The following is a 25,985-nucleotide window of genomic DNA, read 5'->3' as shown; positions in this document are numbered from 1 at the left end:
CAAATTTTGCTGGAAGATACCCAGTAAAGAGTAGCACATTATTTCCTCAGGCAAGACCCCTTTATCTTTGGAAAGCTCTGTTAGAGAAAACTTCCTAATCCAGTCTGAATTTGTCATTTTGTAACTTCTGTTCATTGCTCCTAGTGATATAGAACCTTTGGGAGCAAACGGAGAAAGTCCAAACACTCTTGCAGGGTATAATTCTTTAAATACTTGAGGTCAGCTATTATGTCCCCTTTAAGCCTTCTCTTCTCCAAAAGAAACATGTCCATTTCCCTCTAGTAAACCTCTTAGATCAGGAATCTCAAGGCCCTTTGTCATGATGATTGCCATTTTCTGGTCACATGCCAGCTTATTAATGTTCTTTTTAGAATGTGGAGGTCAGAAGTGAATATGATACTCCAGATACATTCTGATGAGGGTTGGGAAAGTAGCCTGTCACCTCCAAGATCCTATACAGTGTATAATTACAGCCCAATACATTAGGCATTTTTTAGTTGTCATTTCATACTATTGAGACATATAGTGCTTTACAGTTCATTAAACTCCTTTATTTTTTCCAAACAAATTTTATTATAGAGATCTCCCCCAAAATGTTCTCTCTGATCCCCATGTCAATCCCCATGTATGTAGGGAATGTATATAGCCAGGGCAACTCATGGTCCTAGTGTTATAGTTCAGGTAAAATACCTCTGTGTCTCTGAAGCCACAACTATTGATGTTATCTGTTGGTATGGTAATGTGTCCTGCCAGATTGTTTTTTCCACTTTTGAAAATTGTCTTGTCTGCCAAACTGTGAACTGTGGGTGTTCTTCATCTATTGGGCTATTGTATCCCTTGTGCATTTTCTGGTTTTCTGAGAGGCGCTTCTATCTGCAGATTCTTTGCCAATCCATTTTCTTATTCTCCACTCAATTACAGTTTCATGTGGCATCTTTCCAAGGGGAAAGTATGTTTTTTGGGAAGTGACCACAATCTGGATGATAATGATGAGGATAGAAGAAGCAACTATGTGTGAAGGAGGATACTCTGCCTGGTATCAGGGTTATTCCAGCTCTTTTGTGAGTCAAATGCATAACTAAAATCATTTAGCCAGTAAATTCCCTTAGGTCATGTCTGTTGTTTTTTGAATTATTTTGTTTTTATTTCCATGACCACAATTCTAGGCTTGTTTATTATTTGCTTCAGAATTAAGAAAGTTCCTTTCAACTACTATCATCCTGGCCAGTAACTCCAGAACTATGCAAATTACATGCCAGAATAGAGGGGAAGTTTGGTCTAGTAACTTTTATCCTGCATGCCTACTGGCACAAAGATCGATCCTTCCTTCCTTCCTTCCTTCCTTCATCAGTTTTAAATGACTATTCTGTAATATACTCTGTAAGTCTGACTGTTATCAAAACCTGATCTTACTGATCAGTAAGATCTATAGTCTGCAAGCTTTGCTCTCTGCCTTTATTTAATTGAAAATAGAGCAACAGTTATCCCTTCTCTAGCTTTCTAGCATATTTTTCATTCTCCATGATCTTTTAAAGATCATTTTGACAATGGTTCAGCAATCATATCTGCTCATACTTTCAGTGCTGTGGGATGTTTATTGCCTGGACCTGATGACTTAAAGTCATTGAGGGCAGCTAGGTATTTTCTTATTATCTGACTACTAATCTTGGGTTTCAGTTCCTAATTAATCAATTTTTTTTATTCTGGCCTTTCTGATACAAAGATCATTCTCACAGGCAGAGAAATCCGAAGTAAAATATGAGTTTAGTAATTTTGCCTTCTCTCCATCATGCATTATCATTTTTTATATTGTGAGTGTTTATTCTCTTCTTTCTTTGACTTTTCTTCTCCTTCCCCCAATTCTAACATGGCAAAAAATCCTTTTTTTGTTATTAGAGTTCCTCATCGGCTTCAGATAATATTGAACTTAATGCTCTTGACATTCTTTTTATGGGAACATGCCACATGTTTGTATCCATCCTTCCTACCTGTCCTTAATTTTTTTCTCTTACTTATTCAGTCATTCACTTCTGTCCAACTCCACATGACTTTATGGATTTTTGTCCATGGGGTTTTCTTGGCAAAGATCCTGGAGTAGTTTGTGATTTCCTTCTTCATTGTATCCCCATTTTATAGATGGAGAACAGAATGACTTGTCCAGGGTTACCCAGCTAGTAAGCTTTTAAGCCTGAATTTCAACTCAGTCTTCCTGACTCCAAGCCTGGTGTTCTATCTACTGCATCACCTACCTCTCTCTCTCTCTTTTTTTCTCTACATGACTTTAAAATCTAAATTTGACCAATGCATCTCTATGTTTTCTCTGTTATTGTAATTGCTTCTGTTTTTATCTTCAAAATTTTATTTCTTAGTTCTTCATGGGCTGACTTTCTCATTTAAGGCCATTTTTTTGTGGTTTCTCTATGTTAAGGTTGCATGTCAGACTATAATTGGCTTTCCTCTTCCAGATCCTAAATTCTAAGGTGATGTGGACACTTCCCTCAAACTTCTTATCAATTCTGTAGCCAGTTCTTCCTTGTTAATCAGGATTAGGAGAGTAATAACTATATTCCTAAGTACTTTCTCTGCCTTTTGAAGTATTTTAGCTATCATGACAACATACTAAGAAATGGTCAGCTACTCTACTTCAATAGAAAGAGCCCGAGCAGATAACTAGGTAACATACCACTGCTACGTCATGCTTGGGATACCAAGCTTGTGCTGTTTCATGAATTTTTCATTCATTTTTTCTTTCATTTGGGGAGTCTATAGTATATTTCCTTGATAATATATAGTTGTTCTTCCAAATGTCGTCAGCCATGCATACCTTTTTCTTGTTTCTGTATTTATTTACCCACAGAAAGATATCTCCTTAATACAAGATGCTATTTTACTTCTTCTTTCCTCTATTTGGATCTATTTGAATGAGGCATATCATGTCAGTGCCACATTTATAGCCATCTCCTCAAGTGTCAGTAATACATACCTGATTTGCTTCCTTATACTAAGACTTCTAGTTCATGATCCATATTTTGTGGGTAGACATGAGATCATAGGTTTTATTACTAGTTAATTTCTTGTATTTTATTTTATGTATTTCTGGAAGTCTCTGTTGCTGTTCTTTCTTCTTCATAAATTATTGTATTTATTTGATTTATCTGGCTTAGTAGGTTTAAATAGATAGTTTTCTCTCTTCTTCTTTATTTTGCTTAAAAATCCTTTTATTAGATATTTTAAGACTCCAGGCATACATATATGAATGTACACACACACAAAATAAATCCTCAATGTTTGTACATTTAATGTTTACAACTTTAAGCAGTCATATGGCTTTATTAATAATGTCATATTCATTTTTTGTTTTGAGAGCTATAAACATTCACAGCTTTATGCAGTAGGGGGAAAAAGAGGCTCAAGGTACAAGTTTATGTCTTCAAAAGGGGAAGAAAAATACTCATCAAAAATATTTGTGAATTTGCTTCAGAAAGTGCTAAAGTAAACTCAAATATGCAATGAGGGAATTGAAAAAAGTGGAAAAGTGGCAGAGTTTGTGGGTAAATGAGATGATGGCCATCCCTGCCAGCTTGCTCATATTGACTCCTCTTACTGCCTGTGCCACCCAATTCCTAAGCCTCTCAGCCAGCTGAACAGAGCAGCTAATAGTTCACCATCCCAGAGTGGAGGACTCACTTCGAGGCATGTTTGCTTTGGAGTCAGTCTGGGTTTGAGTCTACTGGCTATTTGACTTGACATGTCCCTTAATTTCTTGGTGCTCAAGAAGATGCCAACATGCATGACAGATGGGGTTTCCACATTCAGGAATTTTCCATAGCAGTGAAATCACAGGTCTAGTGCCTACCAAATGTTTGGTCTGTGCATGTGTGTTCTCGTTCTCTCTCTCTCTCTCTCTCTCTCTCTCTCTCTCTCTCTCTCTCTCTCTCTCTCTCTCTCTCTCTCTGTCTCTCTGTGTCTCTCTCTCTCTCTCTTTCCCTCCCTCCCTCCCTCTATCTGTCTCTTTTTTCTGTATCTCTCATAATTTTTGCTTAATGTAAATAAGTGGACCATTTCCCAAATCTTCCCCTCACCCTCTGTGGCTCCAAAAGAGCAGTTCAAACAACTTCAGTATATAGACAGAAGCTGAATACCCCTCACATGGGACTGAACCAGCCCTTCTGTTGCTTCCTTCACCATCCCATTTGTGTATGTGTGTATATGTGTATACAGAAATCTTTATTAGATATATTACATCTTTAGACAAAAGTTGATCATTCTTATATTTCAAGCTGTGGACCAGAAATCCAAGACCTATTCTTAAGCATCATCATTTCCTGACTCAGCCTTTCTCTTCAGAGGACTTGCCTTTGATAGTCTACAGTGATGTAAGCACCACGTGTGCCCCTGCAGTTTCTTATCTTGGATTTCATAACCTTTAGCAATGATTTCTAAACACCTTCTGGCATTATCATTTGTCCTCCCATGAATCCTGAGAAGTGGATTGTAATAATCAGATCTGACAAGTTTGGGGATGTTATCTTGAATAGATGTACTAGGAAGGCCATAGTTCTTTCTTTTGTTAATGTCAGAGTGTCTGATGCATTAGTAGCCCACATAGGAGCTGTCAGCCCCATCACTTGTTTCTTCTTCCAATAATTATTGCATGATCTGTCTCCTAACAGTACTGATCATTATTCCTGATAGCTTATGTATAGTGGGCAGCTAGATGGTACCCCACATAGGAGCTGTCAGCCCCAACATTTGTTTCTTCTTCTAATAATTATTGCATGATATTTCTCCTAACAGATCATATACTTACTTGCTTTGCGACCCTGGCCAAGTCATTTAATCTCAATTTCCTTATCTGTAAAATGGGGATAAAAATAGCACCTATTCTCATCAGGACATTGTCAAAATCAAATGAAATAATAATTGTAAAGCACATTAAAAATGTCTGGCACATAATAAGTACTATATAAATACTAGATATTATTAAGAAATAGTTTCCTATTTATAGGGTCCAGCTCTCCTTTCTACAGGAAAAGGCCTTTGATCTGTTATTTAGCTCCCTATATCAGAGGTCTTCCTCCCCCCCTTCATTGTTCCTTTGTACTTCAAATGTCTGACATAGATCATGATTCCATTTTGCCTTTTCAGATTATTTTTCTTCCTTTCTTTTAAACATTGGAGCCTGTTCTTTCCTTTTTTAAAAGGAATATTTCAATCTTCCTGAAGTTCTTGAGAGTGACAGGGCATCCCTTGAGCACCATTAACTCCTCTTTGATGAGGGAAATCAGCCTGCACTTTGAGTGTGTCTAGCAATTGCTTGGCTGTGGCCGAAAGACAAATACCTCATACTCTATGAAGGTCACTGCAAAATTATCCTTGCTCTCTCTGCTTACTGGAAACAAGATCTTCAGTCATCTGTTCTTCTTATTGGTAACTCTTATGACTAAAGTCTGTAGTGAAAGGCTGCAAGAAATTGCTGTGGTTAAAGCTCTATATAGTATCTCATTTTCTCTGTATAACAACTTTGTGAGATAGGTAGGTAGTCCTATTATCTCCATATGATAGATGAACAAATGGATGCTCATGTATTTGCCAAACATCATGCAATTAGTAAGTGTCAGAACCAGAATTCAAATCTACTTCTTCTTGATGTCTGTTCATTGGACTCTACCATGTTTATTTTATAGTTAATCTAGAAGGTGTGTGAATGTTTAACTTTGATTAATTAAAAAAAAGATGTAGTAGAGTGTTAGGACGTCATTTCCCATGCTACAACTAACCCAAGGTTTGTGTGAAATATGAGACACACTTTGAGGAGGAGGCAGAGTAGGACCATTGGAGTGAAATGAACATGGTGTCCCTGAAACTAGGTGTTATAGCTGGTCCTGAAGACTGCATAGTTGAGGGCAATTTTGGCTATTCTCTACACATCCCCCAAAGAATCCCAGAAATGAAACTCTAAAAAGTAAATAGCATGACACCATAAATATTGAGAATTGGGGCTATAGGTTCTGAGGTGACTATGTTGAAACCAAAGAGATTAAATTAAAACTCTCTTGTAGATACAGGCAATTGCTCCTATTTCTATGTAAGTTCCAATGATACTTTCACTACTTGTTCTCTTCCTTGTTTTTTAAGGTTTAATTTCTTCTTCTTTTTCTTCTCCTTTTTTTTTTTGCCAAAGTAATTGGGGTTAAGTGACTTGCGCAGGGTCACATAGCTAGGAAATGTTAAGTGTCTGAGACCATATTTGCGCTCAGGTCCTCTTGACTTCAGGGCTGGTGCTCTATCCACTGTGCCATCTAGCTGCCCCTGGTTTAATTTCTTAATGTTTCTATTATTAGTTTTTCTATCTCTTTTATGATCTGGAAATAGAGTTTGGATTAGTTAGGGTTTGGATCATGAGACCTTTTCTGACCTTCCCCCTAAACCACAATAAATTTGGGGTAGAATTAGTAAAGGAGTGCTGCAATAGATTCAGTTGTCTTTAAAGTGGTGGGTTCAACCAAGTAGATTTATTGTAAACAGATATTTTAGGTTTTAGAAACTTAGGCTAATCATTCTCCAAAGGGCCTCATTAGCAGAGGAATGGCCATATTTCTTTGAAGAATCCTTTATCTGCTAGAGAGTTTACATGTAATATTATCTTAAATATATCAGCCACAACAGAAAGACAATTCCGATAAGTATAACATTCAGGTCTTCTTAGCTCTGCATAATGTAAAACAAACAAATCCTAGGCACCAACAATATTCTGTAAGAGATCAGAGAGTCTCTTTTCTTCCTTAGAGATTGTTAAAAAATCAAGGCATTCTTCATCTGATGATCAGATAATTCATATTGGATAGAAACCTTATCATGTAATGAATGTGGGAAACTCTTTGGTCTCAGTTCATCCAATACTGAACATCAGAAGTGTCACATTGACAAGAAACTTCCAAATGTAATGAATATGGGAAAGCTGTTAGCCAGAGTAAAAAACCTCATCAGACATCAGAGAATTCATGCTGGTGACAACTCTCTGAATGTAACGAATGTGAAATCTTCAGGTAGAGTTCAAGACTCATAAGATATGAGAAGTCTCACATTGGAAAGTAAGACTAACAATGTCATAAATGTGGGAAAAGTTCATTTTAGATTTGCTGCATTGATAAATATCTGTCAGAACTTGTTACCAGCTAGCTATTGCTTTAGGTTTGAGAGAGAAAAGGATTTCTCCCTATCCTCAGCCCCCATTTAATTTCTACTTTACATTGTACATTTTTAGTTTTGTTGATTCATTCCATTTTTTAAAAATCGTAATCACTTTCCAATAGAAATCATTCCTATAAGAAAGAAAAACAATGAAACATAATAATGGACATAGGAAGCATATCTGATAGTATCTGCACCTCTTTACTTAGGAAATATATTAGCTATGTTAGGTATATTATATTATTTGTCCCCTGAAGTCAAGATTGCTATTTGCAACACACAATAGCTACCACTAGATGGTAGTAAATTTGTGTAAGTCCATGTAATTGTTAGTCAATAAGCATTTATTAAGCACCTATTACAGTTTTAGTTATGAAATAATACTAAATAAAAATGCCAGAAGAGTTGTTGCCAGGGAAATAAATTTGTCTTCCATTTTAAAAGGGAGGAAGACAAAATGAAAAATTTAATATCTTTGTGTTCTTATTACCTAACACACCTAAAGTAGATACTTTAAAAAAATTATTGATTGATCAGTTCTGCCACTGAGTAGTTGTGTAACCTTGCCCTAGTGAATTACCTCTTTGGGCCTCAGATTCTTTACCATTAAGATGGAATTGGATTAGAGGATATCTCTAATGTTCTTTCTATTTCTAACTTTGACTTCTTAGTGGTTCCTTTGGTTCTGAGGGACCTATGATTCTATATTAGCATGGAGACTTGTGTTAATTAGTGCAACCTTCACTAAAGACAGAACATTATTATGAAAAGCTTGGGTTTTTTTTTAAGAGATATAGTTGGATTCTCAGCTCTGTACTAGATAGTTGATGTTGCCAGATAAGTAACCTCTGTAGGAGGAAGTCACAGGAATTGTGACTGATTCAAAAGAGGATAGTAACAGAATATTATTAGATACTTTTATTCATATGTATAAGATTCTTCAGCCAAACTTTCTAACTTGGCAGTTGGAAATGGGATTGAGGATTCCAAATCATTTCCCTAGAGTTTGCACATTTTCTCATATCCATATCATGTTCAATTCTGAACTAGAAACATGAAGCTATACTCTTTATTTAAGCAGCAAGTTACTTTCTTAATTATGTTTTGCTAAGTTTATACATCAGTACAGACTGACATCAGTTCCAAACAGTGAATTACCCAGAAATGATTTTTTTTTTTGGATTTTGACAGTCAAAACAGATATCCCAAAGTCTTTGCACTAAAGCTTGTATCTCTTGCTCATAGGAAAAACTCTTGCTCAGGGCTCATTTACTTTAATTTCAGAGTCAATTCTAGCAAGCATTGCTTAGTTCCCTGACCATTGGCAAATCAGATGTTATTCACATGAATCAAGTTTCTGAAAGAAAAAAGGAAGGTGGTGAGGAAAAGGTCCACAAGGACCAGAGAGGTCTTCTAAAATGAAGGAGAGAATAAACATAAGTAAGTTAGGCTTTCATCTATGCTATTTGAAGCACAAAAGTGATAAATGACAGAATAACTCTAGAGTGATCTGAAAAGCTTAATGCAGTTTCCTAAGCTGATGAATTTAGTTGGAAGTAGAACCATAAGATTTACTTTTGGCAACTGAGAGACTTCAGTTGGCCAGGGAGATTCAATTTTTTGCCCGACTAGAGCTATAACAAGGGCTTTGGCCCAAGATGTCAAAATGATTCTTCTAAGATCTTCCATGGTAAGAAAAGTGCCTAGGTCAGTCATGTCTTCATTTCTCTCCAGGCTCATTCTTAACTATCTGGACTTTATCCATCTTACCCCTTCCTCCTTCCCTTTTCTCCCACCTTCCTCTGCTTCTTAGCTTTCTTTTATGTTTCCCTATCTCTTAGAAAGGAAGCTCTTTGAAAGCAGAACCTATCTTTCTGCTTGCATTTGTTTTCCCAGTTTCTGGCATATAGTAAACACTTTAAAAATGATTATTGACGTGTTAAGATAAGGAGTGTTAAGATAAGGCTTTCTTGACAATCTATGTGGAGGTATGAAGGTGGGGATTCCTGAAACATGAAAGCCTTCTACAACATCCTTAATAAGTGGCAAACCAGCCTCTGCTCCAGCACGTTTAGTTCTAGGGAACAACTATGTAAATAAAGTCCATATCTACTTGCTAAGTTTAATCCTACCTAAGCTTTCACCTGCCACTTAGCCTGCTTTCCAGCTGCCTGCCCCTGCTTGTCATGTGTGGAGACTCATTTATTGTTACCCTGAGCCAAATTGAATTAGGAAAGCAAATCTGTTTCTGCTCCTGGTAACACAGAGAAACTAACATAAAAGGCCCAAAAGAAATAACTTAGGAATTATCTATTGTTTTGTAGCCTGTATCCCTTCATTAGCATGAATTTTGGCTATTGTCCTATAGAGACCAGGCTGAGTTTCTCGGATATTTTAGGAATTTCTTGACTAGTTACTTGAACTGATTCCTTTTCCTAGACTCTTTCAGTCTGAGATAGCTGACACACCAATGACTTGTATTTAAAAGAAGAGGCTCCCTCCCATTTGTCTCTCCCATAGTGAGTGCCAGGCTCTCAAAAAACATGCATGGCAGTGGGTTTCAGGGAGGGAGAAATTTCATGACTAGTTGTCATTTCTTCAGCACATTTCATTTAGATATCTGACCACGTGTGTTCTCTCCAACAGATACCAACTTTGTGCTGGGCAACGCTCAGATAGTGGACTGGCCCATCGTCTACAGCAATGATGGATTTTGCAAGTTATCAGGATATCACAGGGCGGAAGTCATGCAAAAAAGCAGTACCTGCAGGTAGCTACCTTTGGAATCTTTCTAATTATAGTAATAACCATAACTCATTTCCTCATAATTTTAAGATTTTTTCAAAACAAAACTTTGTTACCAAAATCATTCCCATTTTATAGAGGCAGAAATTGAATCTCAGAGAAGAATTTACACAGTTAGTTAGCATTAGAGCTGGGAGTCACAACTTCAACTCTTCTTTCTGAAGTTCAGGATTTTCCCCATTATTCTGTGCTGTCAATCTTCTTTGTCCCCAGCAATCTCTCAAGAAGCTCTGCAGGAAAAAAAATAACAAACTTGGAATTGTCATTGGCAACATTTATCATTCTACCAATATAGAGATGTGAAAGCCACAAAAAATGTTGAAAAATGAAAAATAAAGTTCTCTTCTTTCCCCTACTCTTTGAAAACACTATTTTCACCCTAAACGTTACCAATAAAAATTTGGATCCTGATTTTTAAAGAATGATTAAAGCAATATGGTCTTATAAAATTACTCACTCTTTGCTCTCTTAATATGAATTTTACAGTATGTGCATCAGGGAGGTTCATCACCTCTTACCTGGACTATTGTAGTAGCCTTCTAATTGGTCTCCCAGGTTCCAGGGTTTACTGTCTTTAATCCATTCTCCACTAAGTCGGCAAATTAATATTCCTATAGTATAGGTCTCATCATGTCACTCTCCTGCCTAGGAAGTTCCAGGGGACCTTTATTACCTTTAGTATAAAATAAAAACTCCTCTGTTTGGCTTTTAAGCCTTCACAATCTATCTCTTCCCTACTTTTCTAGGCTCATTGCACATTCATATACTTTGTGTTCAAGCCAAAATGACTCATGTGCTCTTCCTTTAAGCATGACATTCTATTTTCCACCCTTTATCTTTGTATCAGCTGCACTCTATCTCTAGAATGGAGCCCTACCTCACCTTCACCTCATAGAATACTTAGCTTTCAAATGTTGCAGAACAGAGAATACATTTAATCATTTGGACTAGGAATGGAAGCTGGGCCATTTCAAAATATAGTCTTTCTGCAATGTGGAAGAAGGTCTTTGAATAATACAAGTTATGATTCCTCTAGCTCCTGATTCTCCATGTTTTTCAGAATGTAAAATAAGCAAATGATGTATGTTTTAAAATACTCATATGAAATAAGATAATAATGTTTGTCCTCACCCACCTATTTCCCAGTGTTGCTATGAGATCAATAAAATAATATTTCTAAATCATTTAGCATAGAACTAACACATTATAGGTGCTATATAAATGTTAACTATGATTAATACATCTGATACATCATGACCACTACCCCCCCCATCATCTAAGTAAAAATTTTGTTTAAATAAGTAAGTGAAGATTATGAAATTCTAGTATCAGAAGAGGAAGCTAGATGATGCAGTGAATAGAGAGCCAGCCCTAGAGTCAGAAAAACTCATTTTTTTTTGAGTTTAAGTTTGTACTCAGACACTTAGTAGCTACATGATTCTGGGAAAGTCACTTAACCCTGTCTGGCTTAGTTTCTTCATCTGTAAAATAGGCTGGAGAAGGAAATGGCAAGCCACTCCAGTACCTTTGCCAAGAAAACTCCAAATGAGGTCATGAAGAGTGAGACAAAACTTAACAACAACACTAGACAGGATGAGGAGTAGAAACTGTTGATCTATTTTTAACTCATTACTTAAGTAAACTACATTGTTTAATATATTAAAGAAAATTTATGAGCATAACAGAATAAACATAATGCAGATATTGATTAAATCTATAAAGGGCACTTTTTAAAAGCTTTACATATAGAGTGAAGATCCAACAGAACAATAAACAAAATGACTATGATGATATAAATGAAGTTGTCATGGAGAGACAACAAAACTGGTCAGTTATAGAACCATAGTCTCAAATTTAAAGGATATGTCTCTCCTTTTAGTTAATAATAGATAGAATAACTTTTTTTTTTCTGAGAATGGGGTTTGTAAGACGTTTGTTCAGAGTCTGTTGAAAGTGTACTATTAAATATTTTAAAAAGAGAAACATTTTGAATATTTTTACATTTTTGCATGTGAAATCCTCATTTTCACTCAATGATTAGTAAAAAGGTTTTCAGGTCTTCCAACTATTCATAATTTATCTCTTCTCAGCATTTTGGTACAGAGCCCTGATTTCCTTTTCCTGCTTTATTTCCTCAATACTATCCCCATCTTCAATTGGTGAGAACAAAATTGGAGATGTTATTAAGTTAGCAATTTTTTTTAACTTTTAAAGACCCACAGAATTGATCAAACATTTGCAAGTACTTCCTGTATGCCAGGCAGAGTACTAAGTGCTAGAATGATTTTGTTAAAGAAGACAGAGAGATTTTTTAGTCCAGTGGCTTTATTTTATTGATGAGGAAACAAGTGGAAGTGACTTGCTCAAAATCAAGATGCTAGTGAGTAACATTATATTTATTAGAATCTCTGTCTTGGATTCCCAATCTGGTTCTTAGGCTACTAATATATTCTATTAATCACTGTGAAGGACTGAAATGATTAGCACCATAAGAATTCAGGGCAAGAAAACTTCAAGGAGAAGATAGCTACTAAATAGTTTTGGAGAAGGGAACAACATACAATTCCCAAACTCCTATTCACAAACACACATTTATTAACTGATTACTATGTGCTAGATATTATGCAGATGGAAAGAAAAAGTAAAAATAGTTTCTGCCTTCCAAGGAGCTTATATTCTAAAAGGGGGAAAACATGCATGTGTGTAGGTATGTATCATACTTAAACATTAAAGATTTCCTTTAGTGGGAAAAATACTAGCAGCTAGGGGAACAAGACAAGTTTTCCTGTTGAAGGTGATAATTGAACCAAGTCTTGAAGGAATCTAGGAATTCTAAGAAGCTGAGGTAAGGGGAGAAAACATTCTATGCATGGGGAACAACTAGGGGAAGATATAGAGAAAGGAAATAGAGAGTCACATATTAGGAAGAGCAAGTTGGATAGTATGGCTGGATCGCAGAATACGAGGACAGGCATAACATGTATGGAAGACCAGAAAGGTAGTAAAGACTCAGACTGGAAGGGTTTTCAATACCAAGCAATGATTTTATGTTTGATCCTAAAGACAATAGAGAACTACTTATTTATTGAGCAGAAAAGGTGATAGTCAGACATTAAGTTGGGGTAAATTGACTTGCTTCCAGGATAACACAGTTAGCAGGTGTCTGAGGATAGATTTGAATTCATGTTTTCCTGACTCTAGTTCCATCACTCGAAGCAGTGCTACCTACCTGTCTCATTACTAGTACTATTAGTAATATTCTGATACCTAAAGAGCATTATTAAATCAAATTGAAATTAACAAAATGTATACCTTCTATAATCTCTGTTTTGAGGGTAGCTTTAGGTCTTGAAGAATATGGCAAGAGTTCTTTCAAGAGCTATAGCACTAGAACTCGGAGATCCTTTTCCTACTTCTTAATCTGATATTCAGCTAAGTGAGGGAATTACCATGCCTGCAATATCATGACCTGATATTAATAAAGAGAACTGATAAAGTAAGAAATGAATTTGTCTTATTTTATTTGCCAACATTGTTATAGAATTTCAAAATCCCTTTACAGAACTTTAAAAAGTATTTTGGTTGCATATATATTAATACCTGTTTGTTCATTTGCCCAGTGAACTCATACATCTAACACTCAACCAAAAACCAGAAAGGAAGTGACCAATAAATCACACTTTGAGGAGCCAAATAGATGTCATCGAATTTCTGCAATAAAACTTTTTTCATAGAAGGATTCTTGCTCAGAATCTGTTTATTCTTATCTTATATATGTTTCCCACCGCCCAGGCAATTTAGGTTAAGTGACTTGCCTAGGGTCACACAAGTAGGAAGTGTTAAGTGTCTGAGGTCACATTTGAACTCTGGTACTCCTGACTTCAGGGCTGGTGCTCTACCCACTGTGCTGCCTAGCTGCTCTATATATACAGTTTAATAAAAAAAATTTTATGTGGTTTCCCAGCCCATGCAGAGATTTCCAATAGAGAGACCTTGACATGTAACAGTTGATAGTGTTATAGCAAAGAGAAGAAAAACTGCTTTATGGCAATACTATTATAGATCCCCTGTAAGTATGGTAATACAAAAAAAAAGAAAGAAAAGACAAGTAAAAAAGATCTCAAAAATATCTTACATCTTTGGTTTAATTTTTATCTATTTGTGTCTCCAGCGGTCTATTGGATATTTCAAATTGATGTCCCACAAAGCATCTCAAACTCACTGTGTCCTCGAAAATGAAGTCATTGTATTTCCTTCAAAACTCGCCCCCTTTCTGAAATCCTCTATTTCTGTTAAGGATATGTCATCATTGTAAGAAACAAAATATCTTACCAAGAACTCTACTGACTCACTGATGAATGTAGGAAAATTTATTTTATTTTCTTGCAAGAATGACTGCCTAGGTAAGTAGACACACCTTAAAACCTCCAAAGGCAGCTCTTTATTTCCTATCCTGAAGCATCAATCTCTCCCCTGATTTCCCATTAATTGGATGTAGAAGTTACCAGACATGAATCTTCACCCTTCCTTATATTTATCCAGTCCCTTCCCCCAAGGAGCTTACACTCTTTTGGGGGAAGATAGCCCCCATCCTTGATTATTCCCTGATGTCCATGTGGGTTTTAGTTTTCTAATTTAAGTTTCATTTCTCCAATTTCATTTTCATAACTGTGGAAATTCAAAATGCCATCCATTTCTCACAATCATCCTTCCAGTTGCTGTCATCCTTCACTCCTCAGTTCTAGTCAGTAACCAAATCTTTTGATTTTTAACTTCCATCTTTTTCCATTTAATCAAGGAACATTCATTAAGTACCTATGATATGGCAGGCAAAGTATTAGGGTTACAAAGAAAAGTAAAAGACAGTCCCTGTTCTCAAGAAGTTCACATTCCAATGAGTTCATTCCCTAATCACCTCCCACCAGGACTATTGCAATAATTTCTTGATCTCCTTGCCTCAAATTTTTCTCTTCTACAATCTATCATCCACACAGTTACTAAAGTGATTTTTTCTAAAGGTTGGATCTGATTGTCAGATCCCCACTCAACAAATACTAGTGACTTCTAATTGCCTGTGAAATTAAATAGAAGTTCCTTTGTCTTTTAAAGCTTTTTATAACCCAGAGCATCAATCTATTGTTCCAGACAGACCTAGGACAGTGCCTGGTACATAGTAGGTGCATAATGAATGCTTATTGACTGCTTTCTGATTTATCTTACCTGTGTGGGACAAGACCACAGGCTCAAATAAATCAAATAGATTAAGGATTTTCTCAAGGCAAAAGCAGAAAGGAATTTTTTTTTATTTAATAGCTCTTTATTTACAGGTTATATGCATAGGTAACTTTACAGCATTAACAATTGCCAAACCTCTTGTTCCAATTTTTCACCTCTTACCTCCCACCCCCTCCCCCAGATGGCAGGATGACCAGTAGATGTTAAATATATTAAAGTATAAATTAGATACAAAATAAGCATACATGACCAAACTGTTGTTTTGCTGTACAAAAAGAATCAGACTCTGAAATATTGTACAATTAGCTTGTGAAGGAAATCAAAAATGCAGGTGAGCATGAATATAGAGATTGGGAGTTCAATGTAATGGTTTTTAGTCATCACCCAGAGTTCTTTCTCTGGGCATAGCTGGTTCAGTTCATTACTGCTCCATTGGAAATGATTTGGTTGATCTCGTTGCTGAGGATGGCCAGGTCCAACAGAACTGGTCATCATATAGTATTGTTGTTGAAGTATATAATGATCTCCTGCTCCTGCTCGTTTCACTCGGCATCAGTTCATGTAAGTCTCTCCAGGCCTGCAGAAAGGAATTTTATTATGATTTCAAGAGATCCCACAAGTAGTTAGGCAAGGAAAGGCAAGGCCCAGTTAACAGACAAGAATTATATAGGGGCCTGGGCTAACACTCCCTATAGGCTGGATCTTTGCCCTGATTAGCCAGGACAAATGACCTCACATTCTAAGTCATAAATGAGGAAAAACTTTCAACCCAACCACATCTTTCAGATTACTAAATTATCTTATATGGGAGTTTCAGTGCCAAGATGGTTCCAATTTAGTGTCACAAAGAAAAAGTCCCATTCTTTGTAAACCACATGATTTCTGGAGAAAAAAACCTGACCCTGGGACACAGCCAACCTTCACTCAGTCTTTAGAACACTGTCTGCATCTTGAGAGACAGCTTTCACAGTTCACTTTATTTATACCTCATACACAGTATGGTCCAAACGGGTCTTCTTGCTATTCTTCATACATGAGACTTCATCTTCTGTCTCTGTGACTTTGTACTGGATGCTCTTCATGACTAGAATGGCTTCTCTCCTTACCTTGGCCTTCAAGAATCCCTTATTTTCTTTAAAAACTTGGCTTGAAGAAAGCCTATATGAGGCTTTTGCTGATACTCCCTCTTTTCAGTAGTTAGTGCTTCCTCCTCCAACCTTGCATTTTTTGTATAAACATATTGTGTAGAAATACTTATCAGATGGACATGTCTCCCAATAGAATATTAGCTCCTTGACAAAAGGCACTATTTTTTTTTCCTTTGTGTTCTCTAGCTCCAAGCACAATGCCTGCTACAGAGTTAGAGCTTAATAGATGTTCATGATTGGTTAATTGATTAAAAAAAGTATTGTGTTGGGGTAACTTGGTTAATCTCTGGGCAAAATGACTCAGTCACCTCTTAGAGTATAACTAGATTACAGAACAGTAATTAATATTGTTTAATTTTATGGTCATTTGTGTCTGTGTCAAATAGTTTACCTGAATTCTAAGTATCATGAGGACAAAGGGTGTATCTTATCCAAACTTTGTGTTTTCCCTAAGATCCAGTACAGAGCAGTCATTCATTCAGTCAACAAATGGGAAGTACTGTTTAAAAAGTGTGGAATTGTTACCTTTCAAAATAATGACCCTAACTTAAATTCTGTGGTATACTCTATTGAAGAGATAACAAAAGGGAAAATACTTATTCAGAAGACTGGCTTTCAATTCTTGGTTCTTAAGAGGTTTGACAATTGCCAATGCTGTAAAGTTACCCATACATATAACCTGTAAATAAAAGGCTATTAAAATTTAAAAAATAAAATAAAATAAAAATAAAACACACAAAAAATTATTGATTCTTTTACTTACATATTACTTACATGACTCTGGGCAATCTCAGTTTCCTTATCTGTAAAAAGGGCAAGCTTGTTTCATGAAGTGTATCTGAAAGCCTATACTTCTAACTTCCTGTTCATCTTCTAATTTTGAACTTAAGGTACAAAGCTAGTTTTGATTTGATCACTTTTTCAAGGTCTCCTAGAAGTTTCTTTTGATCAAAATACAAATTAAGAAATTACTTTTTATAACTTATGTTCTCAAATAGTATATACAACTTAATTCACTGAGTCATTATAGTACAGTATAGCCAACAGGTCTTAGAATGTATTCAAAGATGCAAATTTAGGCCTAGTGTCAGAAAAGAACAATAGGTATCTATTGACAGAAAGTAGACTTGAGAGTAAAGAAATTTTTTTTTTCATTTGTAGCCCCAGAACCAATGTAGCCCTAGAACATTGGGTCATTAAGCATAATGACCCTATTTGGTAAGTGTTTATTGAGTTGAGTAGAACTGTTTTAATTTGAACCTGTTGATTGATTTACAGTTTTATGTATGGGGAGCTGACAGACAAAGATACAATTGAGAAGGTGCGGCAGACGTTTGAGAACTATGAAATGAACTCTTTCGAAATTCTGATGTACAAAAAGAACAGTGAGTATTTTGACTATTTTGAATGGTTAATCATTTAATGGATGAATTGTATACTGACTCCTGGTGAATGGGATTGTTCCATTTGAAGTCCATGTAGATACATATATAGAAAATTAACTTTTATGATCAGCAAACATAACCTTAGGTTATGAAGGTTTAATATCACATAGACATTTAATTTCATCCAATCTACACAACACTACAATTGCCACTTTTATTCTTCCTTTCTTTTAGCCAAGGAATACCCTCAGTTTTCACTCAACAGACCATTATTGTAGTTAAAAATTGCTCTGGGTTTCTTCATCAGATTGTCCTATTTCTTACACATATTCTAGGCTAGATTGGCAGGGGAGATTCCCCTTCTCCTCCCAATTGAATTATCCAATGAATTAATAGATTCCAAGCTATCTTGAGTATAGAACTTCTAGTTCTTTTGGAAGGTGGTTTTTTTTCCCGACTGATCCCATTTTTACTTGGGAAACTAGTCTACCAGCAGTGGGCTATTAATTTTCATTGTTCTTTGGAGCCTACATATTACCCATTCATTTCTTGACTTTTACTGCTGATGCTAATGAAGTATCTGGATTAGTAACCATATACATATACAAAATCTCCAAGAGAAGATTCAGCATTCAGTGAAATCCTAATTAGAAATTTATTATTATTATCATATTATTAATAGAAATACTTATTCCTAATAAGAAATAAGGATAGCAATGGCATTTAAAAAATGACTTTTGCAATGTGCCCAGGTCTTTGGTAGCCATGTTGGAAGTTGAGATAGTGAGTCTTCAGGGGAATACCAAGTTGTCATGTTTCTTTTCCCCCAAACTACTTTACATCAAGAATTAATGTTCCTTCTAGGCAAAGCTGGCAGGTCATTGTTTCAGTAAAACATGTCCAGGGCAGCTCAGGTGGAACATGATGGACAAGCCTTTATCCTAGGGAATACAGGTTTGAGTGACAGTTACTTTCTTGCTCTGAATGGAAAGGCAGAATATTGAATGATTTTATCCTGAAAGGAATCAGAGTCCTCATCCTTTCTGGAACTCTGGTGTAAGCCTCTCAAAGAAGCTTATACTTACAAAGATAGGTTGTTCCATTTGAAGTCCATGCAGGTACATCTATGGAAAATCAACCTTTAATAATCAAACTCAAGAAATCTAGGTCATGAAGAACTAATAACACACTGCCATTTAATTTCACTCAGTCTCTACAAACTGAATTATTATTATTATTACTAATCTTCTTCAACCTTCTCACCAATTCATGCAGTAGACCACAAAGGGAATTGGATAAAGGAAATATGGATAAAAGAAATATTGCCATCCCTCTTGAGGGAGACACAACTCAAAGTATCCAGCCTATGGGTGGTAGAATAGGAGCAGAGTTTTTATCTATGTAAAGAGTACATTAATACAAAAACTATTTTCCAGTAAATAAGTGGTCAACAGATATGGAAAAGAACTTCTTCAAATAATTCCAAACTTTTAATAAACTTAGGAAGGGATACTCCAAATCACTAATTAAAAGATAAATACAAAAAAAAACCCCCAACCCTGAGGTTCTACCTTACACCCAGCAAATTGAAAAAAAGATGACAGACGCTGGGAACAGTCAGTTTCAGAGCTTGTGAGAAGATAGACACAGTAAAATGTTGTTGCTGAACCTGTAAATCAGAATAATCATTTTGGAATAGAATCTGAGATTATGCAAACATGGTGACTAAAATGTTCATATCCTTGAACCAGAGATTTCCATTACCAGGAGAAAATACCTCAAGGTATTTGGTAAAGAAAAAGTTCCTATACACACCAAAATAATGATAGCAACATTTTTGGTAGTAGCAAAGAATTGAAGACAAAGTAGATGATCACCAGTTGTCAAATAACTTAATAAATTGTGGTTCAATGGGATATTATTATGCTATAAGAAATATTGAACATCATGAATACAGAGAAACATGGAAAGAATATGACCTGATAAAGAGTAAAGTGACAGAATTGTAAAGAATAAGTATGTCCCCCCCAAAGAGATAAAAAGATACCTTCCTCCATACCTTTACAGAGATAGAAATCTGTGGATATGAAGCAATACATATATACATAGACTTTTAAAAACACATTGGTATATTAGTTTTATTCATTTTTTCCTTTCTCTTCTTTCTTTTCTTTAAATTTTTTCTTTGTTATAAGAAATGTCTCTCATGGAGTGAGGAAAGGAAGGGGTATAGGAAAAAATTTATAGAATGTAAAGCAAAAAAGATCTATAAAATTTTATTTTTAAAGACGTACATTTGTTGGCTACTAATGCATTAATGTGTTGGCTATTGAAAGTAATGGTTTTGTACTTAGTGTCTGGAAAATGCATAGAATAAGGATGAGATGGCTCTTCTCTTTGAGGAGGCAATATAGAACAATAAAAAGAGCATCTTCTATGAAGTCAAACAACCCAAGTTCAAATCTTGCCTCAGATGCTTCCTCTGTGATCTGTGGCAAATCAATTATAATTTTCTTGAATACTGGGCCTCAGTTTCCTTAATTACAAAATGAGGAAGTTGGCTTAGGTGGATTCTGAGTCCCTTATACTTATTGATCCTATAATTTAAGAAGCTCATGGTTACTCTAATAGGAGAGACAAGACGAATAATAATGCTAGATACTGTATCATTTCTCAATTGTGTGATATGGACATGAAGGAGGTAGGGTAAATTTTGAGCCTGAACTTGACCCTGCATACATGTTTTCTGCTTAATAGTATTTTATTTATTTTTCAATTATTTGTAATGATAGTTATTATTGTTCATTTTTGTAAGATTGAGTTCCAATTTTCCCTTTTCTTCCCTTCCCTTCTCTTCCTCCAAGACAACAAGCACTTTGATATAGGTTAGAAAATATACTGTCATTTAAAATATTTCCATATTAGTCATGTTGTGAAAGAAAAATAAGAACAAAATGGAAAAACCACAAGAAAAAAAGAACAAAAATAAGTGAAAATAGTATGCTTTGATTATCATTCTGTCTTCATAATTCTTTCCCTGGATGTGAATGTCATTTTCCTTCCCAAGTCTATTGAATTTGTCTTCGACCATTATACTGCTGAGAAAAGTCAAATCTATCATACCTGATCACCACACAATCTTACTGTTTTCCTGGCTCCTGTCACTCAGAATCAGTTCATATAAGTCTTCCTAGTCAACCTCACATATTTACCTCATTAATATTTTATCCTTCATGGTTTTCACAGAAGTGAGGCCTGACCATAAAGAAATGACTTTTTTTCTTTTCTTATTGTTCAGTAATTTTTCAATTGTGTTTTACTTTTTGTTACTACATTGGAGTTTTCTAAGCAAAGATACTGGAGATGGGAGTGGTTTACCATTTTCTTTCCTGGCTCTTTTTACAGATGAGAAACTGAGGCAGACAAGGTTAAGTGACTTGTCCAGGCTATCACAGTGTCTGAAGTCAGATTTGAACTCAGGAAGATGAGTCTTCCTGACTCCAGACCTGACACTCTGTCCACTGTACCACCTGACCAGTGTCCATTGATGGTATAAAGCTGCAAATAGCCAATGCCAGAACTGGTGAAGATCAATTGTCAAAGTTTCATCAACAACCATCAAGAAACTCAGCTCAATTCCTCAAATATTTAATAGATGCTTACTATGCAGTCAGTCAGTCAGTAAGCATTTATTAAGTTCCTACCATGTGCCAGACACAGTGCTTAGAATATAAAAAACAAAACAAAGCTGAGTCCCTACTCTCAAGATGCTCACAGTTTAATGGGGGAAATAATATAAAAACAGTTGTGTACAAACAAAATCTATAAAGGATAAATTGGAGATATTTAACATAGGGAAGGTTCTGACATTAAGGAAGATCAGGAAAGACCTCTCCAAAAAGATGAGATTTTTATCTAGTACTTGAAGGAGGACTGGACTTTGGAAAGAATAAAAGTCAATCTGGCATGGTCCTTTTCTCTCATGGAGTTTATAAGATGGCAATATCATATCCATCAGACATAAAGTGTGCTGTAGTAGAACAGTTTGGCTTTAGAGTCAGAAGACCTGGATTTGAACCCCAGCTTTATTATTCTTATGATGACACTGAAGGTCGGGTAGCATTATCTGCTTTCATGGTGGTACCAGGCTCAAGGGCTCACACTTTCAACTGTACTCCTGACTTGAATGAATGAATCAGTGAATGAAAACAACAGAAGTAGGAGCATGAGTAGCAACAACAGCATTTCTCTTCATATGCTAGGCACTATGTTAAGTCCTAAGGAGACAAGTTCAGCTATGGAAGGCAGTTCCTGCCCTTAAGTACATTTGCATTATAATGGAAGAAGATAATACATATTAGGAAGTTGTCATCAGTATTTTTTTGTTTATTTGTCTATGAGACAGTTGGGGTTAAGTGGTTTGCCCAGGGTCACAGAGATTATAAGTGTATTAAGTGTTTGGGATTAGATTTGAACTTGGGTTCTCCTGATTCCAGAGCTGGTGCTCTATCCACTGTACCATTTAGCTGCCCCCAAAAAGAAGTATTTTGGACTGGAAAGTCAAAGTATTTAAGACACTTGTCAGAGATTGTTTCCTTGTTTGATTTCTAAGTATTTCTAGGTCACCACCTAGTTTCCTTAGTATGCTCACATACAAGTTTTCTTTTTTCTTCCCCACCTGATGAGTCCATAAAAATACTTTCTCCTTCCACTTCATGTTGGAACTGCAGAAATTATTCCCCATTATAAATTATTTGTAATTCTATTGTTATGGAACATTGGCCTCCGCCCTTCTTTACAGAGGAAAGTCATGTGAAAAGGTCTTGCATGGATGGAAGATTGATAGAGAAAATGAAAAAGTGAGTGACTCTTGTGTACTTGAAACTGAGCTGCCTACTGTCAGGACTTTCTGAATGATGGAAACTCAAAGCCAAATCTTATAACCTTAATTCTGTCTGCTCTAACGGGTGGATAGAAATAGCTAATATAAGGACTAAGGCCCACAGGATGAACAAATCGCTTTAACTCAATGAGCACTCATGTTTTCACCTATAGAAAAGCCATTTTTCATAGTAGCAGTCTTTTGGCATCAGCCAAATTTTCAGATGTATTGCCTTTCCTGAATTTGGGCATCAATCTTCTTTTTAAGGGATGTGATTAATCTTTTGTCTTTTATCTGGAACATTTGGGAAATCATGTTTCCCTTTTTGTTTTTCCTTCCTAAGAAATCGTTTGGAGATGGAGATAGAAAGTTTTCTTCCTTAAGATTCTTCTTTGGTGGGAAATGACCAATAAGGAAGGAAGTATCTGAATAGAGAATCAAGCTAATGAGAACGGTTTTTAATTGAGATCACATCAGCAAGCAGCTTGAATTTGTTAGGGTAGAGGTAATGTAGATAAAATGGAACATGTAAAGTGACAAGAGTTGAAGAGTAGCATATTTCCATTCAGTGTAAATTAATATTTTCTAAAAAATAGTTACCCACAAATAGGTTTTCCTCTGTTAATTATTTCCTATTTATCCTGCATACACCTTGCTTTGTTTATATTTACTTGCTGTTTCCCTCACTGAGAGCAGGGACTGTTTTTCTGTCTTCTTTTGTGTTCCCAGTGATTAGTGCAGTGAATGGCACTTAAGAAATGTTCATTGATTGATTGGCATGGGCTGCTTGAAATGGCAGAGAATTCTCTCTCACTAAAGGCTAAAAGACCTTTTGTTTGATCTGTTGTAGAACAAAAATAATAACAGATCGCACATATTACACTTTAAAATTTGTAAATTCCTTTTACATCTATTCTTTCATTTGCTCTTCACAATAATCTAAAAGTAAGTACTATTATTATCCCTACTTTATGTTAGGGTTAGTTAAAGTTAAGGAACTGGCCCAGTTATTGCCTGAGACAGGGATTCCTGGACAGGCATGGGTTGGGCTAGAGAGTTTTTGAAGTTCTTTCTAGCCCTGAGATTCTCTGTTATCTCTATCCCCTTCCCACTCTATCTCTTACAGTCTTGTCCCGCTTCAGTTTATTTGAATCCACAGAGAAGCTTATGACCACCTTTCTTTCTGCTTTGGAGTTATTGACAGTCTGGCCACTCTTAGGTCAATGGTCTATCTTCTCAGAAATTAAGGATGTTTGATCTGTGGAGTAGATTGTTTTATTTTGTTTTTGTTGAGGTGTGGAGGGAGAGTTAGGACAGGAGAGGGCAGGCAAGGAAAGGAGTTTTCTAAGGTGCAATAAAATTTTGTTGCCTCATACTGAGAAGATAAATAACTACAGAGGCTTTAACTAAGTCAACATGGCATTAGGCATTGGGTGCCAAGATTGTTTTGATTAGGAGAGTTTTAATGTTTTATATAGAAATGAACTATTGAGGGTTTTTTTGCTTGATTTTTCTTTTTCTTTTTAAAGATAAATTCCTTATTTTTCTGATTTTGAAATGGGACATATCTTTTATGTCCCATAATAAAAGATAGTTCACTATGTACAGACTAGTCAAATCCTTTTTATTGTCTGTGTGTGTGTGTGTGTGTGTGTGTGTGTGTGAGAGAGAGAGAGAGAGTGAGATGAAATTGGAGTTAAGTGACTTGCCCAGAATCACACAACTAGTGTTAACTATTTGAGGCTGAATTTGAACTCAAATCCATCTGATTTCAGGGCCAGTGCAATATATCCTTTGCACCAGCTAGCTGCCTCAAGTGTTCTTTACTTTTTATAAAAAAAAAAACTATAGCAAGTTTTGTTTTGGAACAGAGGCAGGGTATGCTGGAAACTGGCTTGTAAATTAGGAGTTGAATCAAAACTTTTAGGTGACTGCTAAATCCCACTGTCTAGTGATTTTGAACTGCAATGAAACTTAGCCAAACCACTCATGTAGCCAAAGCTTTGGATTTTTTCAAGGCTCTCAGAACCTAAACTTGTATAATAGTCTCCCAAATAACTGTGCCACTGGAAGGAGTTGGAGTACAGATATCCAAAAGCAACAGATAATCCAGGAGCCATATGTTAGAAAATTAGACACAATTTTTATAGCAATTTTTTCTTCCTGATTACCTTTTACTCAGGATAATATACAATACATTTTTCCTATGAATATGTATTTGCTGAGCAGTAGGGAAGAGTCAGCATGAAGAAAGCTGGATGGTAGGAAGAAACTTGTTTATGATTTAATGTTAGCTATGAATAAAGGAAGAAAATGGAGTAGTGAAATGTTACTGAATCTGTATTTTTAAAAATCATTTTTATCTTTTTGCTTGTTCTTGCCTATATTACATTATAAATATTTATTATCTTCTCCATGTTTGTATATATACATGTGCATACATACATATATGTATATATGTGTATATACATAAATATCTTTCTAGCTATCTAAATAAAAATATAGTGGACAAAATTGAATCCTTTTCTTTCTAAATGAAGCCTTTACTTATTTCCTTTCCTTCCTTTTTCTCCCTTCCCCTTCAAATGAGTCTTTAGTGTTATACTTCTTTAATAAATTTATCATATAATACTTTATATTAGAGTTGTTTGTGTGGTATTTGTAATAGGAGGCATGATATAGTGGAAAGAATGCTAGAGTTGGAGTCAAAGGATTGGATTTAAATCCCTAATATGTGTTTTACCAGGAAGAAGTTGTTTACTCTCTGGACTTCAGTTTTATGATCTCTAAAACAAAGGAGTTGGTCTCTAAAAGATCTCTAAAGGCTTTTCCAACTCTCTATTTTTTTTATCTTAGTTATCTATCAGTCAATAATAATTTATTAAACTCCTACTATGTGATAGGCACAATGTTAAGTCCTGGAGATACAAGAAAGGCAAAGAGTAGTCACTACTCTCATGCCTGTCACAATCCAGTGGAGGAGATGACATGTAAACAATTGTGTATAAACAAACTATGCATAGGATAAATGGAAAATAATCAACAGAGGAAGACACTAGAATTAAGAAGGAATGTAGAAGATTGGATTTTATCTGGGAACTGAAGAAAGTAAGGAAAGCCAAGAGGGAAAGATGAGGATCAAGAGCATTCCAGACATGGGTAGAAAATGCCCAGAATCAAGGAGTGAAGCATTTTATATAAGTAACAATCAAGGAGGCCAGTGTCATTGGATTAAAAAGTGAGTATGTAGTGGTGGTTTAAGATATAACAAGACTGGGAAAATGGGAGGAGGCTGGGTAATGAAAGACTTTGAATGCCAGAGAATTTTGATTTGAA

At 35.7% G+C, this 25,985-nt stretch overlaps 1 protein-coding gene across 2 annotated transcripts in view; it reads left to right on the top strand.

Annotated features, from left to right (window-relative positions):
* KCNH1 (potassium voltage-gated channel subfamily H member 1) overlaps positions 1 to 25,985 on the top strand; it is a 491,105-nt gene that overhangs the window by 11,395 nt on the left and 453,725 nt on the right. For both annotated transcript variants that reach the window (XM_031937311.1, XM_031937312.1), the window contains exons 2-3: positions 9,841 to 9,964; positions 17,661 to 17,767. In XM_031937311.1, the coding sequence (XP_031793171.1) occupies positions 9,841 to 9,964; positions 17,661 to 17,767 (231 nt within the window). The remainder of the gene's footprint in view (positions 1 to 9,840; positions 9,965 to 17,660; positions 17,768 to 25,985) is intronic.

Source organism: Sarcophilus harrisii, chromosome 4, assembly GCF_902635505.1.
Source record: "Sarcophilus harrisii chromosome 4, mSarHar1.11, whole genome shotgun sequence".
NCBI classification, from domain to species: Eukaryota; Metazoa; Chordata; class Mammalia; order Dasyuromorphia; family Dasyuridae; genus Sarcophilus; species Sarcophilus harrisii.
Note: the sequence above shows the minus strand (reverse complement) of the source record. Positions and strands in the feature narration are given on the sequence as shown.